Source organism: Hemicordylus capensis, chromosome 1 (assembly GCF_027244095.1).
Source record: "Hemicordylus capensis ecotype Gifberg chromosome 1, rHemCap1.1.pri, whole genome shotgun sequence".
Lineage (NCBI taxonomy): Eukaryota > Metazoa > Chordata > Lepidosauria > Squamata > Cordylidae > Hemicordylus > Hemicordylus capensis.
Window position 1 is genome coordinate 46,689,616 of NC_069657.1, and position 17,780 is coordinate 46,707,395.

General features: G+C 44.4%; 2 protein-coding genes across 3 annotated transcripts in view; one reads left to right on the plus strand and one right to left on the minus strand.

Moving 5' to 3' along the window:
• The window catches only part of ADCK1 (aarF domain containing kinase 1), a 198,593-nt gene extending 197,964 nt beyond the window's left edge, over nucleotides 1-629 (minus strand). For both annotated transcript variants that reach the window (XM_053287354.1, XM_053287351.1), the window contains exon 1: nucleotides 155-629. The gene's annotated coding sequence lies outside the window, so the exon portion shown is untranslated. The remainder of the gene's footprint in view (nucleotides 1-154) is intronic.
• SNW1 (SNW domain containing 1) overlaps nucleotides 1-17,780 on the plus strand; it is a 22,189-nt gene continuing 4,409 nt past the window's right edge. Inside the window, exons 1-8 of the mRNA XM_053287346.1 lie at nucleotides 1-157; nucleotides 3,881-4,034; nucleotides 8,979-9,140; nucleotides 13,603-13,698; nucleotides 13,780-13,886; nucleotides 14,910-15,014; nucleotides 15,121-15,190; nucleotides 15,986-16,051. Of these exons, the coding sequence (XP_053143321.1) occupies nucleotides 69-157; nucleotides 3,881-4,034; nucleotides 8,979-9,140; nucleotides 13,603-13,698; nucleotides 13,780-13,886; nucleotides 14,910-15,014; nucleotides 15,121-15,190; nucleotides 15,986-16,051 (849 nt within the window). The 5' untranslated portion in view covers nucleotides 1-68. The remainder of the gene's footprint in view (nucleotides 158-3,880; nucleotides 4,035-8,978; nucleotides 9,141-13,602; nucleotides 13,699-13,779; nucleotides 13,887-14,909; nucleotides 15,015-15,120; nucleotides 15,191-15,985; nucleotides 16,052-17,780) is intronic.

A 17,780-nucleotide genomic window follows, 5' to 3' on the forward strand; every position in this document is an offset into this window, starting at 1 on the left:
CACGCGCAAAACCGTCTAGCGCGCGGCCGTCTGCAACCCAAGGAAGCGTGGAAACTACAACTCCCAGAATGCCGTGCGCCTCTAGGCTTGCGCGGTTGGGCATCTTACCGCCAGGCCCGGAGAAAAGGAAGGAGAAGAGCAAGATGGCGCTCACCAGGTTGGTTACGGGGTTCGGAGCGGGAGCCTGTTAAAAATGGCAATAGGCTTCCTTCCCTTTTCCTCGCTTCGTTGTCTCTGTGAGCCGGTCCAGCTGTTTGTTTGTCGTCCTCGGTTTTGAGGCGGTTCCGGTGGCGGAGAAGTTACGTCAGCGAGGCCTGGACTGATCCGGGCATTTTCTTAAGACTCAAGTCCGTAGCCTGGATGTTTAAAGGCAGGCCTTCCTCCTCTCCCCCACTCCCAGTACTTCCAGTGACCATGGGGGAGCCCTTTTCTTTCAGGGACGAGGTCGGGTGGGTGGGTTTCTATCCACGGCTTGTGTGGATGGCCGGCAGTCCGGGGCGGTGGACTTGGCTGCCCACTAAAGATAGGGGCATCGTGGTCCAGAGGTTTGGTTGAATTGATCTCTCTGAAAACTGCTGCAGGCAGAGGCCTAAGCCTCGACCTGAGAGCTGTTTCCTACACGAGACGCATTTCTGACTAAAGAAAACACGGTCTCACGCACGCATGTTCTTCTTTCGCTTGTGGCACGAAGCAGCTATTTGTCTGCGTGTGTTGGATGGGCCGTGCTAGATAGAAGCTTAATTTCTGTTCATGTTGTTGACTCAGAAAAAATGCTCTTGAGTGAAGCTTGTTCACACCTTCAGCTGCTCCCCATCCGATGTGTTTTAGTGACAAAGTGCAGAGAAATCAAGTGGCATATATGCACATGTAAAATGGACCAGGAAATGGGTTGCCCTTGTGTGCATTTTTCTGTGATTGTGTTAATCATTTTAATGAAAATACTTGTATGCTTATTTATCGTATGAGGTAAACTTTTTTCCCTACATGCAGACTTAACGTTTTTATAGCCTGTGTGCACATCTTCATTGAACAGTGTTAATCACTTGTAAATTAAAAGGAAGGGTTGTGCCGTGCAGTTGGTGTCGACTTCTGGAGACCACAGAGCCCTGTGGTTTTCTTTGGTAAAATACAGGAGAGGTTTACCTTTGCCTTCTCCCGTGCGTTTTGAGATGATGCCTTTCAGCACCTTCCTGTATTGCTGCTGCCTGATATAGAAGTTTCCCATGATTCTGGGAGACACACCAGCAGGGATTTGAACCAACAGCCTCCTGTTCTCTAGGCAGGATGCTTCCCCATTGTGCCATTATGTCGCTTGTCATTTATACATGTAGCAAAAACACTTGCTCATCCTATGAAACACATTTTTTGTATGTGTAGGCCTATTTTTTTCCTATGTAGGAACAGAAACATATTTATTATTTACATGTACATACCAGCCTTTGTTCTGGAACCCCATTGTGGTGAATAACACATTTAAAAAACAGCAAACTAATAAAAGTTTCTTTACAAATATACTCAAAATCAACAAACACAGTTGCAACCAGCTAAAAGGAAATAAGGAGAGAGCTGCTCATTGGCCGAAAGCCTGAATAAACTGGCAGCCCTTGGGAGCGAGGGAGCCATGTGGATGAAACCTGAGAGAGTGAGTTTTACAGCTTGGGGATAGTCACAGGGTTCTGTCCCTCATGCTTGACAAACAAGCTTCTGCAGATGCACATAGAGCAGAGCCTTTTTGGTATTCAGCTGAGAGCAGACAGTCTTTTAGGAACATAGGAAGCTGCCTTCTACCGAGTCAAACCATTAGTCCATCTAGCTCAGTATTGTCTACACAGACCGCTCTGTTGCGAGATTTGGCTTATTTTAAGCCAAATTTTGGGTTATGGCCCATTTGACCCATGAGTAAGCGGCTTCTCCAAGGTTGCTGGCAAGAATCTCTTTCAGCCCTATCGGGAGATGCCAGGGAAGGAACTTGGAACCTTCTGCATGCAGATGCTTTTCCTGGAGTGGACCCATCCCCTATGGGGAATATCTCAGAGTGCTCACACATGTAGTCTCCCATTCAAATGTGAACCAGGGTGGGCCCTGCTTAGTAAAGGAGACAGTTCATGCTTGCTACCATAAGACCAACTCTTCCCCCCATCATAGGAAGCTTCCTTCTACTGAGACAGACCATTGGTCCATCTAGCTTAGACTGGCAGCAGCTTCTCCAAGGAGTCTCTCTCATCCCTATCTTGGAGATGCCAGGAAGCAAACTTGGAACCTTCTGCTCTTCCCAACAATTCATGGTTGCTACCACAATCAGGGGCCCAGTTATTTAGGGCTTTAACCAGCACCTTGAATTGTACCCAGAGACAGATTTGCAGCCAGTGGCTTCAGATACCAATTTAGCTGCCGTATGCTGTACCATCTGTAGCTTCTGAATACTTTTCAAGGGCAGATCTACATAAAACTTATTGTAATAATCAAGACATAATGTGACAGAAGGCTAGATCAGCCTTCTCAAGGAAGAATTGTACAAAACACTCCTGGCCACTGCTGCTAGGAACATATGAAATAGCCACAGTAATTTTGAAAACATGCAACACAAGTACCCAGAACTACTTCATTATCTCACAGTGCCATCATAGGTGGAGAGATCCTGCATTCTTTGCAGAGCATCTCCAAATGTGCATGTTATTTACCCTTACTGGTGTATAAGTCCATTGTAACAAAATGTGTATATGAAGAATCTCAGTGCTTTTCAGTGTTTCCAAAGTGATGCAACATGAGAACTGACCCCCTCCCCTGAGTTCTCTGTTCGTGCTGTTCGAGGAAGGTTTGGTGTCTGACTCCCTCTTCCCTATGAGTTCACTTAGGCAAGTAGTTAACAGAAATTTATGGTCACTGCTGGCAGTTTTATTTGTGGGCTCCTGAAATAATTCCCTTCCTTGAGACTACTGTTGCAAATGTGACAATTCAGGGAGGAAGATTATATGTTTTGTGACCTTTGTTCTTTACATATGAGCAATGAATTCTCTAGCATGTGGAGTGAAAATTGGGGTGCTTTCCTCTTTTCTCTGTGAAGACAATGAGTGCCATGATGAGCATCATCAGTATTATTTATTATCCTGCTTTTCAATAAAAAATTATCATAGTGGTTTGCGTAGCAAGAAGGCCTGAGAAAATGCTCTGTGTCCCAAAAGGACTCACGGTCCATGACAATGTTACCTTACTGAATGGAGGCAGTGTTTTTCTGTCCAGTTGAAATAATGCTCAAATATGTCCGCACTTTAAGCCAAAAGCATGAAAGTGCAAAATGAGTTGACCAGAGGAGGTCAGTGTAGATTAGATTCTAGCTAATCTACCTTGGAATTTGTGTTGGCAGGGCATGATCTGTGATCTAGGGAACAGGGAGAGAAGGAAAGAGAAGTATTTGTACTGAATGTGAGCGGGGTTCATTCTTGGAAAGCAATTCATATTTTTCAAAGAGATAACCAGTAGCATCTGGAATCTCATCTTCCAAACTAATTTGATGAAGTATGCGAAAAACATGTGATGGGGGCAGGGAAAGATCTTTCTAGGAGTTTTATAAAACACTGAAACACAGTTCTTGACATGAGGAGATGGCTGTACTTTGGACTGACTCAGCTATGGGTTGGAAATCTTCATTTCAGGCCAACAAAAAAATCCCCAAATAGAATAAAGATTAGTTCTTTCTCCCTAGGTGTAATTAACATCTTATTAAGACATTACAGACAGCTTCTGATTAAATATTAATCAATAGCAGAACAATAATTGCTCTTTAAAATCTTCTGATAGAATTAAGATATTGCATGATGCCTTGCCTAATGTTGTATATAATAGAGTGCAAATGTTAACATTTCTCCTCTTGTTTGCTCAGTTTTTTACCAGCACCAACTCAGCTGTCTCAGGATCAGCTGGAATTGGAAGAGAGGGCAAGATCCCAAAGAGTGAGACAGACTGCACTGGTATCCTCACGAAGGGAGCCTCCTCCTTATGGTTATCGGAAAGGATGGATACCCCGAATGTTGGAGGTAAATAATAATGTGCACTGGTCTAGTCATGACTAACAGCTTCAGTGAATTTTGAAAGGTAACATCTTGCCTTCTGGATGTAAAGGCCTATAATGTTTGCTGTTTCCAGTTCCTTTATCTCTTGCTAAATGTATAGATACTGATTCCCAGTAACTAGTAAGGAAATGTGTTATCAGTGCTAATAACAACAACAACAAAGTAATGGGGCTGAAAAGACTTTGCTGGAAAGTTCACACTTATGCCATTTCAACAGGCATCTGGTTAGCCACTATTGAAAATAGAACTTGACTAGCCGACCCCGCACAGAGCATCTGTGTGCTCTTTGGGGCCGGCAGTTACCTCTTCTCTCCCACCTTCTGCCCCAGTCTCCGCTTCCAGGCCCAGCCGCCTCTCCTCCCCGCTGCCACTTCTGCCCCCCCCCCCACTTTCTTTCCCTCCTCATGGGCCTTGCCTCCGGGCCGGGCCTGCCGCCACCTCTGGCCTCCGTGGCCAGGCCCGCTGCAGCAACCAATCCTCCTGGGTATGCCACAGCCAATCAGGCGCGTCCGCTGCCCAGCCAATCAGCTGGGAGCTGGGACGCACATTCCAAGGCACACCCAGGAGAATTATATATATAGATTGATCTTTGATCTGTTCCAGCAGGGCTCTTCTTCCATGTTTTAGCCTACTTTCCAGTAGGCTTATGATATCACCCAAATTTCCGTGTGCGTCCCCCACTATCAACTTCGCAATGTCTGGACCAATATGAACCAAATCAGGTAGCAAGTGGGCTAACTTGAACTGCCTAACCAATTTGAACCAAATTTACTACAGCTGGACACATAGGGACACCTCATTGGCATAGTTTGTGATGTCAACCACCCCATTCAAGATTGCAGACGCATAAACGCTTGAGGCACAAGTGGGCCAACTTGTGGACCATCTAACTGGTTTGAACCAAATTTGGTACATTTGTAGTAAGTGACACAAAGGGACTCCTCAATGGTATGGTTTGTGATGTCACCCACCCCAATTCAAGATGGCGGACATATGAACATTTGAGATGCAACTGGGCTAACTGGTAAACCACCTAACCAATTTGAACCAAATTTGTTACAGGTATAGGAACATTTAGGGACAGCTCAAGGGCATAGTTTGTAATGATATCATCCACCCTGATTCAGATGGCAGACCCATGAATGTTTGAGGTGCAAGTGAGCTAACTTGTGAACTGTCTAACCAATTTGGACCAAATTTTAGTCCATGTGTAGGGTTAGTGAAAAGAAAGTAGGTAGATTAGTTCTTACTATAAAACTTGTCTCATATAATAGAATGTTTTCTATGATGTCTTAAAATGAGACAAAAATATTAACATTTGTTAATATGTTTCTCAAGTCACGTAATTTTTAACTTAGATTTAGCAACTGCATCAGCCAAAGATTGTAGCAAAAACTTCTGATGCAGCGATAATTATTCCAACTATTGACTCTGTAAATGATGGAAACTTGGAAGGGAAAACAAATGATTTTGGAAATAGCCCTGGATGCAGATCAGTGAGATCCAGTCTGCTCAAGTTGTGATCCTCTTGTTACCAACCATGTGAGATAGACACCAGAGGCTTCATAAATTTTCTGCTTTGCTGCCTGCATGAGACTGAAGGTGTTGGAAGGCCAGAGTAATTTGTAATCATTGCAGAGAAACTGATAGTTTCACTAGGGACTTCAGTTTCTGCTGTTTAATTCTGGGTGGCTTTGGAGAAGACTGGGGTTTTAAATGCCTGGTCTGCTGCTGATTTCACTGTAAAATGCAGCCTGGGAAGCTGCATTTAACCTTGTGGGCCACATTATTTAGGTCTGGGATCCAATTTGGATCTGGGAGGCCAAGATTCACGTCCTGTCTGCACTGTGCACTCATTACATAACCTTGGGCAACTAATTATCTCTTGGTTCTGTTTTATTTTAAAAACCTATACCCTACACCTCCAATATCGCCACTCCCACAGCAACTAACATGTTATAACTTGGCTTGGCTTTGTCCCATGTGCAAAGTGGGAGTAAAACTGCATGTGTGCCCACTACTTGCGGTTTTACGCTGACCAGAGCAACAAGAGGGTATACAGCCACCCCACACCAGCAGTTTTTAAAGCAGCACCGGAGTGGGAAGCGCAGTGGGGTAGGTAAGAGCACCCTCCCCGCACCTTAAAGCCACCACTCCCCGGTGTGTTCGGAACCGGTTCTGTACACACCCCTACTCTTAAGGCTTTGGAAAAACATATAACAATACTTGTGAAGTGCATTTTGAAGCTATAAATATGATGTAGAAATGTTTTTATGATCTTCTTCATTGTTGGTTGGATCCAGAGAAGCACAAGGTTGCTGCAGCTCCTCACACATTGTGGCTCTTCTGAGTTCTGTTTTGCTGGCAGTTCCTTGCATGCACATTCACAAAAATCCTTCAAATGCCATGCCCTCCAAAACAGCACTCCTTATGGTTCAAGGGGCTGCTTCTAAATCAGGGGTTCCCAATGTTGGGTCCCCAGATGTTATTGGACTTCAGCTCCCATAATTCCCAGCTACAGTGGCCTTTGGCTGGGGGTTATGGTTGAAGTCCAATAACATCTAGAGACCCAGCGTTGTGAATCCCTGTTCTAGATGGTGCTTTGTGCACAGGTTTCTCAATATTCAGGTTCTCCCTCATCTTCCTGAGTATAGTTTTATTGGCCTATTTTTAGAAAAATTGAAGGTCTTGGAGCTCTGGCTGACATCCAGCCTACGTTTCTCAATAGTACTACTCACTAGTTACTGTATAGGTCTACTTAATTTAAATAGGACATTCATGGAGTAATTTCCTTAGTGTGTCAGCCACTGATTTTTAGGCTCATCTTGTTAGGTTTTAATTAATTCAAAGAACAAATAGCATCTCACTTAAGAACATAAGAACAGCCCTGCTGGATCAGCTGCAAGGCCCATCTAGTTCAGCATCTTGTTTCACACAGTGGCCCACTAGATGCCGCTGGAAGCCTACAGGCAGGAGTTGAGGGCATGCCCTCCCTCCTGCTGTTACTCCCCTGCAACTGATACTCAGAGGCATCCTGCCTTGGAGGCTGGAGGTGGCCTATAGCCCTCTGACTAGTAGATGTTGATAGACCTCTCCTCCATGAATTTATCCAAACCCCCTCTTAAAGCCATCCAGGTTGTTGGCTGTCACCACATCTTGTGGCAGAGAATTCCACAAGTTGATTATGTGTTGTGTGAAAAATTACCTCCATTTGTCGGTCCTAAATTTCTTGGCAGTCAATTTCATGGGACGACCCCTGGTTCTAGTGTTATGTAAGAGGGAGAAGAATTTCTCTCTATCCACTTTCTCCACACCATGCTTGATTTTATAGACCTCTATCCTGTCTCTCTGCAGTCATCTTTTTTCTAAACTAAATTTAGGTGTTGTAGCCTTGCCTCAGAAGGAAGGTGCTCTAGGCCCCTGATCATCTTGGTTGCCCTCTTCTGCACCTTCTCCAGTTCTACAATATCCTTTTTTAGATGTAGAATTGTACGCAGAATTGTACGCAGTACTCCCAAGTGTGGCCGCACCATAGTTTTGTATAAGGGCATTATAATATTAGCCGTTTTATTTTCATTCCCCTTCCTAATGATCACTAGCATGGAATTGGCCTTTTTCACAGCTGCCACACATTGAGTCGACACTTTCAATGAGCTGTCCACCTCGACCCCAAGATCTCTCGAGTCCTGGCTGGTCACCGACAGCTCAGATCCCATAAACGTATACTTGAAGTTGGGGGTTTTCGTCCCAGGGTGCATCACTTTACACTTGCCAACATTGAACCTCATTTGCCATTTTGTTGCCCACTCACCCAGTTTGGAGAGATCCTTTTGGGGCGCCTCACAATCTGTTTTGGATTTCACTACCCAAAAGAGTTTGGTATCATCTGCAAATTTGGCCACCTCGCTGCTTACCCCTGCTTCTAGATTATTTATGAATAAATTAAGAAGCACCGGTCCCAGTACAGATCCCTGGGGGACCCCACTTCTTACTTCCCTCCGTTGCGAAAACTCTCCATTTATACCTACCCTCTGTTTCCTGTCTTTCAACCAGTTAGCAGTCCACACATGTGCTTGTCCCCTTATCCCATGACTGCAAACTTAGTGGAGTAAATGCTTGAATTATATTAAACATCTTTGAAATATATCTATTATTTCTGTGTAAATATTACTGTAAGTTTGAAAGCATTGAATAACTGATTAATTGCATATAAAATATGTTTGCCCTATTCCTAAACATGTTAACTCAAAAGTAAGCTGCAGGGGTTGCAAATGGGATCAGTAACTGTACTTAGGCTATAACCTTGTTTTTGTATAATTGCATCAGAGCTTCAGAACCATGCAACTAGTTCTGTGTGCTCAAAGGGTTGTGTCTCTAGGTTTGTATTGTTTTTTAAAACAGCCTCCCATATTCCACATGACAAGCCACTTGTAAATAGCAATAGCAATAGCACTTGCATTTATATACCGCTTTATAGCTGGAGCTCTCTAAGCGGTTTACAATGATTTAGCATATTGCCCCCAACATTCTGGGTACTCATTTTACCGACCTCGGAAGGATGGAAGGCTGAGTCAACCTTGAGCCCCTGGTCAGGATCGAACTTGTAACCTTCTGGTTACAGGGCGGCAGTTTTACCACTGCGCCACCAGGGGCTCCTGAATGGTCATTCAAAAGCAGCTTGTGCTGTGGTATGTGGGGCTGGCATTAGAACAAAACTAGACAACCCCAAATCTTTGGGTATGTTTAAACTAGCTCTTTGAATTCCACCCGTAACTATTACTTTGAATGGGTGTTCCAGGGCCGATGATGATATTATTTATTTATTTAATTTTATATGCCGCCTGACTCCAAAGGCTCTAGGAGTTTTGCATCTCATGCTCGTACCCTAATCACTTTTATTCTGTATAGGATTTTGGAGATGGAGGTGCTTTCCCGGAAATACACGTTGCTCAGTATCCTCTGGATATGGGCCGGAAAAAGAAAATGTCCAATGCGTTAGCTGTTCAGGTGGATGCAGAAGGAAAAATAAAATACGATGCTTTAGCTCGGCAGGGACAATCGAAAGACAAGGTAATATAATTCTAAAATACTGACAACTGAAATATGCATCTGGAAATTATGAACTAAATAAGATAATGCTTTTTCTGGGCAAACTGGAAGGGCTTCTTCATGAATGCTGGATGAGTTGCTCAAAAGTCCAATTGTAGAGAGGCAGAAGATAAGATGGCTATCTTTAAGTATAATGCATCAAGTTCCTTTTCTGAATAGTTATGCTCTAAGAAATGGCACAGAAGCACATTCTTAGCATTCTGCTTTTTGTGAAAAAATGACCAGGCCTGAAAGGACAGATACAGATGGCCCTTGTTATCTGCAACCCTGGCACCCACGGTTTCGTGTACCCGCAGTCAGGCAATGGAGACGCAACCTCATTATTCGTAGCTACAGAATACTGAAAACTTGCCTTTTCACGGTTCCTGAATGGCTGGAAAGGATCTCTGAGGTCATTTCTGCCCATCATTTTGCTAAACAGAGCCACTTCATGGCTTTTTCTTAAAAAAAAAAAAATCCCATGATTTTTTGCAGAAATGGGGCAGAATTGGGTGTTGGGGGTGGCATTGCTGGACAACTGAACAGCATAGTACATTATTTAACACTAGCCAACCCGCACAGAGCATCTTTGGGGGCGGCTGTTCCCCCCGCCCTCCCTTCTGCTTCACACTCTTGCCCCTCTTCCCCTCCCTCCCGCCCCACTCTCTTCCCCCCTCCCACCCCTCTCTCTCACCCTCCTGCTCCAGTCTCTCCTGCCCTCCCTCCCCCTCCCCCTCTCTCCTGCCCTTCCCCTCTCCCTCCTGCCCCACACTCTCTTGCCCTCCCCCCACACCCTCTTGCCCTCCCCCCGCTCTCTCCTCCCCCTTCCCTCCTCCCCATTTTGCTCTCCTTACTGGGCAGCCAAAAAAGGTCCCACCGCCGCTCCTCCTCCCAGGCGGCGAACAGGGAAGTCCCGCCGCCCGGTTCCCTCCCACCCCATCATCCCATGGGCGCCTGGCCTCGGCGGCCGGGCCCAGCGCCTCTGTGGCCTGGCCTGCGAGTGCCGCCTTTTCTGCCGGGCCCACCACAGCAAGTGCCGCCTTTGTGGCCCGCCGGGCTCGCTGCTGCCGCTTGCCAGCCTCTGCGGCCGGCCTCTTCGGGGCCGGCTACCACTCCCTCCACCCCCACCTTCTGCCCCAGTCTCCAGGCGGGGACAGGCCCAGGCTGCTGGGCCGAGTGCTGCCTCCGCGGCCGAGCCCATCACCTTGCCTCGCCCCGGCAGCCGGGCCGGACCCGGTGCCACCATCGCCACAGCCTGGCCCACCGCCAGCCAATTCTCCTGGCACCTCCACCAATCAGGCACCTCCGCCGCCTAGCCAATCAGGCTGGGTGCCGGGACACACATTTGAAGGCACACGCAGGAGAAATAAACATATAGATTCCTGTTTCCTCCCCACTTTTTGACCTTTTTTGAAGAACCTAACCCAGTTCCCCTCAAGGTCTCGTTATCCATGGGTTTTGTTATCCGCGGTTGTCAAGATCTCAGAGTCCTGGTCTATGCATGCAACAAAATGAGGTAGTAAAATCCTGAATTGGTAGAGTGGACTGTACTACTGCATACTATAAGGGGATAATTTTAAAAATGTTCCCACTCTACAGAATTCTACCACTTCGTTCAACTACAGATGTATAAATGGTCATATAATGTTTTCCTTGAGTGTTTAAAGAGTAGATGGCTTGTTCCATTCTTGCAACTGATTTCTTAGATGGTGGTTGCTCATCTGGTGTTTGGGTTGCCTGCCCACTTTGCTTGGCACTGATGCAGTTTCTATAAGGGCTGAGGGAGGCAGAGATTGAGATCTATGCTTAGCTTCACCCAGGAATGCGAAGCCAATCACCTGGAAATGAATTATCTGTCACCACAGTCCTTAGATCCACAAACCATGGACAGCAGTGATAGACATTAGTCTATGCACACGCATGTCGTTCTGTCTTGAAGGTCTATTAGGCTTTAAAATTGAAGGGAGATGGGAGCTGCCTGTGTAGCCCGGTATAAGAGTTGTAAATTTCAGTGCTCCCTTTCAAGAACGAAGTTTTGCTTCTTCCTTTAAAAAGCTAATTGCCATCTGAGGCTAGGAGAGATCACCACATAGGAAGCCACCGTAGCACCGCATAGCTTAAATCTCAGATACTGTATTTACTCAAGAAAATTGCTACTTTCCTCAGGCAGATGCATATTACAAGACTCCTTTCAATGTGTGCTTATGAGTTGGGTTGAGATTTTACTCTATATTGATCATTATGGATATGAAAGTGTGTGGGGGGTTGTTAATTATTTTGGAGTGAAATTGTTTGTTGCATGCAGGATAGAGATGTTTGTTAAATCTTCAGAGAATGATAAATCACTCCTTGCTGTAGGCCCCCTTCTCCGTGGTTTAGGCTGTTTTTCCTCTTAGAGCCCTAGAGCTGCAAGGGAAGAAAGAACATGCCTAGTGCTCAGCCTCCATGACATCTGGACAATGAATACGGGGCACCCTCTCTCTCTCTGCTTTCTTATATGGAGTCAGCCTATTGGTCCATCTAGTTCAGTATGGTCTATTCTGACTGGCTGTGGCTCTCTGGGTTTCAAGACGAGAAGTCTTTCCCAGCCTTACCTGGAGAAGCCAGAAGCTGAACCTGGGATCTTTTGCATGCAAGTGTAGTTCCTTACCACTGAGCTGTGGTCCTTTGTTTCACTTTCTAAATCAAAACAGGGTCTTGAGATGGGAAGGGAGAAAAGGGGAGCCCTTTCAGCAGCCCACATGATGTAGCTTTATGATAAAGGGTTGCACTAAAGGAACAAATAGGAGCGCTACATGACTCTTTCGTCACAGCAGGCAAGATTCACCTGGTTGCTTTGAGGCAATTTTTGCTCTCCACATATGACCAGGCAAGTGGCTAATTGCAAGTGTGCTATTACCAATCAGATTGCCCCATTTACTGCTCTTTCTCTCATAAATGAATGGATAATGAACCTTGGCTTTGTCTTGTTCAGATATTACCCATTTTAATTCTGGGAGAACATTTTATCCCTCTTTCACTGCCAGGAATATTTTGAGCTCTTCAAGTGAGAGCTATGAGATTCTTGGGTATTTTATAGTTAATTACCGAGAAGAAATATTGCTCTTTCAATGTCCTTCACTTGGCTTTGCAAGATGTGTTCTTATTGATACTCATTTAAGGGACTGTTAATTTTGGAATATATGGACGAGAATCGATAAATGACTCCTGTGCTAAATTATTATTTGGGCGATGAGTCTCTTTTATTATTATGAAAATGCCATGGAGATGGAGGGCTGCTGCTTAGAATAGGGATGTACTAAAACGTGATTCGGCTGTCCAGATCGCGGGCACCTCCCCTTAAAATCAAAGGCTTATACAGCCCGTTTAAAGCGGAGGAGAGCAGGTCCGTACCTGTTCCTATGTTCACCACCATTGCCGCCATCTCGGCTCTCACCCCAGCTAAGCTCACGCACTGGTGGGGCGTCTCCCAGCTGCCCTTGCACAGTGCTGACATGCATTTGGCCTCTGTGCATGCCTGGCAGCCATGTGTGTGCCAGTGCCGTGTAGAGGCAGCTGGGAGATGCCCCTCCAGTGTGTGGGCATAGCTGGGGGGAGCACCGGGATGGCAGTGAGCAGAGCAGGTATGGACCTGCTCTCCTCTGCTTTCAAGGGGCTATGTAAGCCCTCGACTTTAAAGGGAGGTGCTCATAACTCAGACAGCCGAATCGCATTTTGGCACATCCCTATGTAGAATTGTCTCTAGTGGAAAATACTTGCCTCTTTGAGGAAAGCTGCAATCTAGACTCACTATGGGTTGCAGTAGGACTTGTTTATTTGTCCCACCTTTTAAAAAAAAAAATGCCCATGGTGACTTACCAACACCAAAAAGTAATAAAATGACAGTAAAATAAATACTTGATCTAACACATGCTGAGCCCCTTCTCCCAGACTGGTGGTGCTGCCAACCTTTAGCACTTCCATTATGTCTGCTACCAACTCCAGGCACTGATTCGGAACTTTAGCCACTTCCCTGGCATAAGATGGAAAGCGGGGAGAGAGCGAGCAAGAGTGAGCGAGCTAGATGTCATCTGCGTATTGGTGTTATCCAATCCCAAGTTCACAGACAACTTCCCTTTGCGATTTCATATAGCTGTTAAACAGCTTGGAAGACAGAATAGGGGCTTGTGTGACTTATAAGCCAAAGGCCAAGGTGCTAAGCAGGAATTCCCCAGCACCACCTTCTGTAACCAGTACAACACAATTTAGTATTTTATTATCACTGCCTCCAGCACATAAAAATTCTAAACATATTTCCAGCTGCCTGTGATATATTTGATGCTTGGCACTTGTAGGGTCCATTCCTTATCAGAAAGCTGATCTAGTTTCTTGAAAATCCCCAGTGGGAAATACCTTTTTTCCTTTACAGTATTCTCCCTTCACAGTGCTATTTTCAATGTTTCAGGTCATTTACAGCAAATACACAGATCTGGTTCCAAAGGAAGTTATGAATGTGGATGACCCTGAGCTGCAAAGACCCGATGAAGATGCTGTCAGAGAGGTATTGTGATCAGTGATGCACATAACTATTGAAGCCACCCACATCTTGTCCCAGTGTTTAATGTAACATTTCTGATTGCAGCTTACAGAAAAGACCCGAGCAGCACTGGAAAAATCCGTCTCCCAGAAAATTGCAGCAGCCATGCCAGTCCGAGCAGCTGACAAACTAGCTCCAGCTCAGTACATTCGGTATGGGGCACTTTGGATATTTTTAAAGCCTTTTGCATACAAGTTTAGTACATATCCTTTTTGTGATAATAAAATGTAATTATTATCTGAGGGCACAAGCACTTATACCAATGTTAGAAAGTTATTGCTGTTTAATGAAATGTGATATTAGTCCAGTTAGAAATAACATCATGTACTTGGCTATGCAGAGAAAGCTGCGTGCTGTGTGTTCCTTTCTTGACTTGTTTCTGATAATGAACTTTTTTCTGGTCGAATGTATTGTGCTCTTTCTGGCCCATAAACGGTGAATAGCACAGTAATGCCTGTGAAGCTATCCTCAAAGATACAAATCCAAAATGTAAGACATCCAACTGGAAAGATAGCTGCTACCCAATCAATTTGAAATTAGAACATCAGGTTCTGTTCTGTGACTGAAACAGAGCTCTGAAGCCATTGTGCTCCATGACTCTTCAGCTACTACTGTGCCATCCCAGGAGAGCTTTGCCATGCGCCACCCCTCCTCAGGGGTTTTGAAGAAGCATCTGAAGAAGCATCTTTTTAGAGAGGCTTTTAGTGTGTTATCTACAACTTTGTTTGTTTCTTTTTCAAATTTATATACTGCCCCAAACTTCTGTCTCTAGGCGGTTTGGTGGGTTTTAAACTTTCAAATCTGGTTTTAATTGGGTCCTGTTTTTAGTTATTTTACTTAATATTGTTTTAATATGTTGATTGTTTTATTGTCTGCACTGTTTTAACACTCTTGTGAGCTACCCTGAGCTGTATTGCACTGGAGGGGTGGGATTACATATTTTAAATAAATAAATACATGATATTTATTTAAAATATTTTGATATTGCCCAAAACTTGCGTCTCTGGGCGGTTTTCATTCATTTCGGTGGTTCTCTTCTAACGTCTGTATGCTTGGCAGTCCAATGTCTGTTAGCAAAACTGAAATGTTGGCCCAGTTAACAAATGCCAAGGAGAGGCCAAATGGAAAGAGGAATTGACTTGAAAGCTTGAATTTCTTGTGATTATTTATTTCAGATACACACCATCACAGCAAGGTGTGGCCTTCAACTCTGGTGCAAAACAGAGAGTTATTAGAATGGTGGAGATGCAGAAGGACCCCATGGAGCCACCAAGATTCAAGTGAGTGTACAAAATGTATGGCTCTTATGTCATGGAAGGTTGAGGGATGGAAAGCATTAATTAATTCATTTAAAGCATTAATTATGCTGTGTTTTTCACACATTAGGATTAACAAGAAAATTCCTCGAGGGCCACCATCTCCTCCAGCTCCTGTAATGCACTCTCCCAGTAGAAAGGTAATAACTTTGCAGCCGTTCTCTAATTTGACTTTTTAAAGGTCTGGTGCATATCCCACTCTATGCAAGTATAAGAACATCAAGTATTAACTCTGTGGGAGATATTCCATTGAGGGCCTTTGGGGGCACAAATTGTTTTCCCCTCATGTCTTGGTAATCACAGGCTACTACATTTTGAAATAGAATTTCAAGATGGGAGTGGACTGGGGTGCCAGTACAATATCATTTTGAGGAGGCTTAGTTGAGTTTTGCCCAAATATTTGGTTTGCTTGCTAATGAAATCTGGAGCCATCTGTTCTATAGGCATTCTAGCACAATGCACTTTTGTTTACTCCTATTAACTGTTTGCGGCAGCATAGTGAGGTTTATGGAAGCCCAGAATATTCCTTGGGCTACTGCTTTCTGACGTACCTTGTAGAACCATTGATGAGGTTCATATGAATTAATCTTAGAAGGTGGGATGGGGAGTTGTGCATGGAAGTTTGCAGTTTGGAATGGGGGATGGCTTTCTACAGACCAGGGAGTTCCTGAGAAGACCTTGCTATCTAGAGGTTAAAAATTCAGTTCTTGTACTCAGAATTGCTGAGTAACACATGTTTCTTAATTATAGCTTTCCAGGAAGTACAGTGCGGATGAATGCTACAGTTGCTGCAAAAACTATTTTGCTGTGCATTTTGTTGGCACCTGCTATTTGACATTTCATTATTATTCTGCCACTGTGTGTTAAAATGGAAAAGCATCCTCCTCCCCTCTTTGGTAAAAAATCTAAAATCTCTTTACCTTGTCCCTGTTCAGATGACTGTGAAGGAGCAACAAGAATGGAAAATTCCTCCTTGCATTTCAAACTGGAAAAATGCAAAGGTAATTAAAACTTGTTATAACATCAGTCTCCGATATTGCATCCTGCTGGTGGGAAACTCCTCAGATGATCTGCAATTTGAATGTTACTTTAAAACCTCCAGAACTGGGTAAACCAGCTGCTTTTAGAAAGGGGTATACAGGGATATAGCATGACTCTTCTTTTTCCTATGTCTTAGGACTGCCAAGATGGCAAGAGCAAGACATATTCTAGAGAGTATATTCCTATTTTGAATAAACAGAAGAAAGTGTTTACAGTTGTCATAATGCTGTAGTGCATGATGTGACACCAGTTTGACCTGGTGCATTTTAACTTGAAGCAAAAAAAGAAAGGGGAAAAAAGTGGGGGAGTCTATTCTTGAAACAATTGTAGTTCTTTATTGCACTCATCATCAATGTTTGACTTGGACCAGAGAGAACTGTGTTGGAAACTCCCCTTGACCATTAACTTTATAGTGTGACTTGGGGCCAGTTATTACACTCTCAGCCTTACCAACTGCAGAGTTTTATTAGGAGAAATTGATACAACCCCTATGTATGCCACTTGGGCAACTTGGAGAAAGGATGGGATATAATACAGGTGTGGTACATCATTTAAAACTGACTGGTTCTCATTTGTGCCCACCTACACTAATCAACTTCAGTGTACTCCAGGCTGTGTGAATGTACATTCTCACTACCATCTCCATCTACCATCTGAGGAGTTTGGTGTTGCTTGTGAAAACTTGTGGGACAAAGAACCAGTAGACTTCAATTGTCACAGCCTTTTTGTGTCTTTTCTACTTTGTCTTAGCTATTTTATTCTCTTGCAAGATCCTTTTGTTGTCCTGATCATAGAGAACAATTCTATTGGCAGTTTAGTGTGGCAGGGGAAGGAGCAGGGAGCACTGATAATTCCTGATCATGTTTCTCATCGTTGAAGCTTCAGTGATGGGTCTTACTAAGACAACTCATTAGGACAGCCCTGCTGGATCAGGCCCAAGGCCCATCTAGTCCAGCATCCTGTTTCACCCAGTGGCCCACAAGATGCCGCTGGAAGCCTACAGGCAGGAGTTGACGGCATGCCCTCTCTCCTGCTGTTACTCCCCTGCAACTGGAACTCAGAGGCATTACTCCACTCTTAAGAACACTGACTATGAGACAGATGCAGGTGTTCTGTTGATTTTATGTAACATCTTAGTTCACAGGAAACAAACGAATCTCTCCAAGCCTAAACATATTAGAATCTGGCATCAGTGGGAAGGTTATTCCCATTGATGACAAATTAATGTGCTTAGGATTGTAGGTTCGTCCAGATGTTTAGGGAGTGGGGAAGAGCCTGATTTTCCTGGATTCTCCAGGAATATGTAACAAGTAGGAAAGAAGGATAATGTAAAATAAAATACAGCTGCCTACATCCAGACTAGTTTTGTGTTGGCATGATGCTCTTGTGCTAGCACAAGAATGTAATGGAATGATGTTGTGCACTCAGTGGCTAGCTCTTAAACTAGCAAAAAAACATGGTGCATTGCACAACCTTGTGTGTGTCCTGGAGAAGGTCTTCTGGTAGCAGTTGTGCAATGTCATGGAGCACTGCAACTTCACACAGCCCCATAAACTTCTTAAGTGCATGCAGCTTCTCTTGTTGCGCGGATGCAACACTAGTTTTAGACAAGGTTTGAAAGCACGGAACTGTTGTCACTGCAACTAACTCCACAAGCTAGGGCCTTGGTATGTGTTGTAAATTATTAGC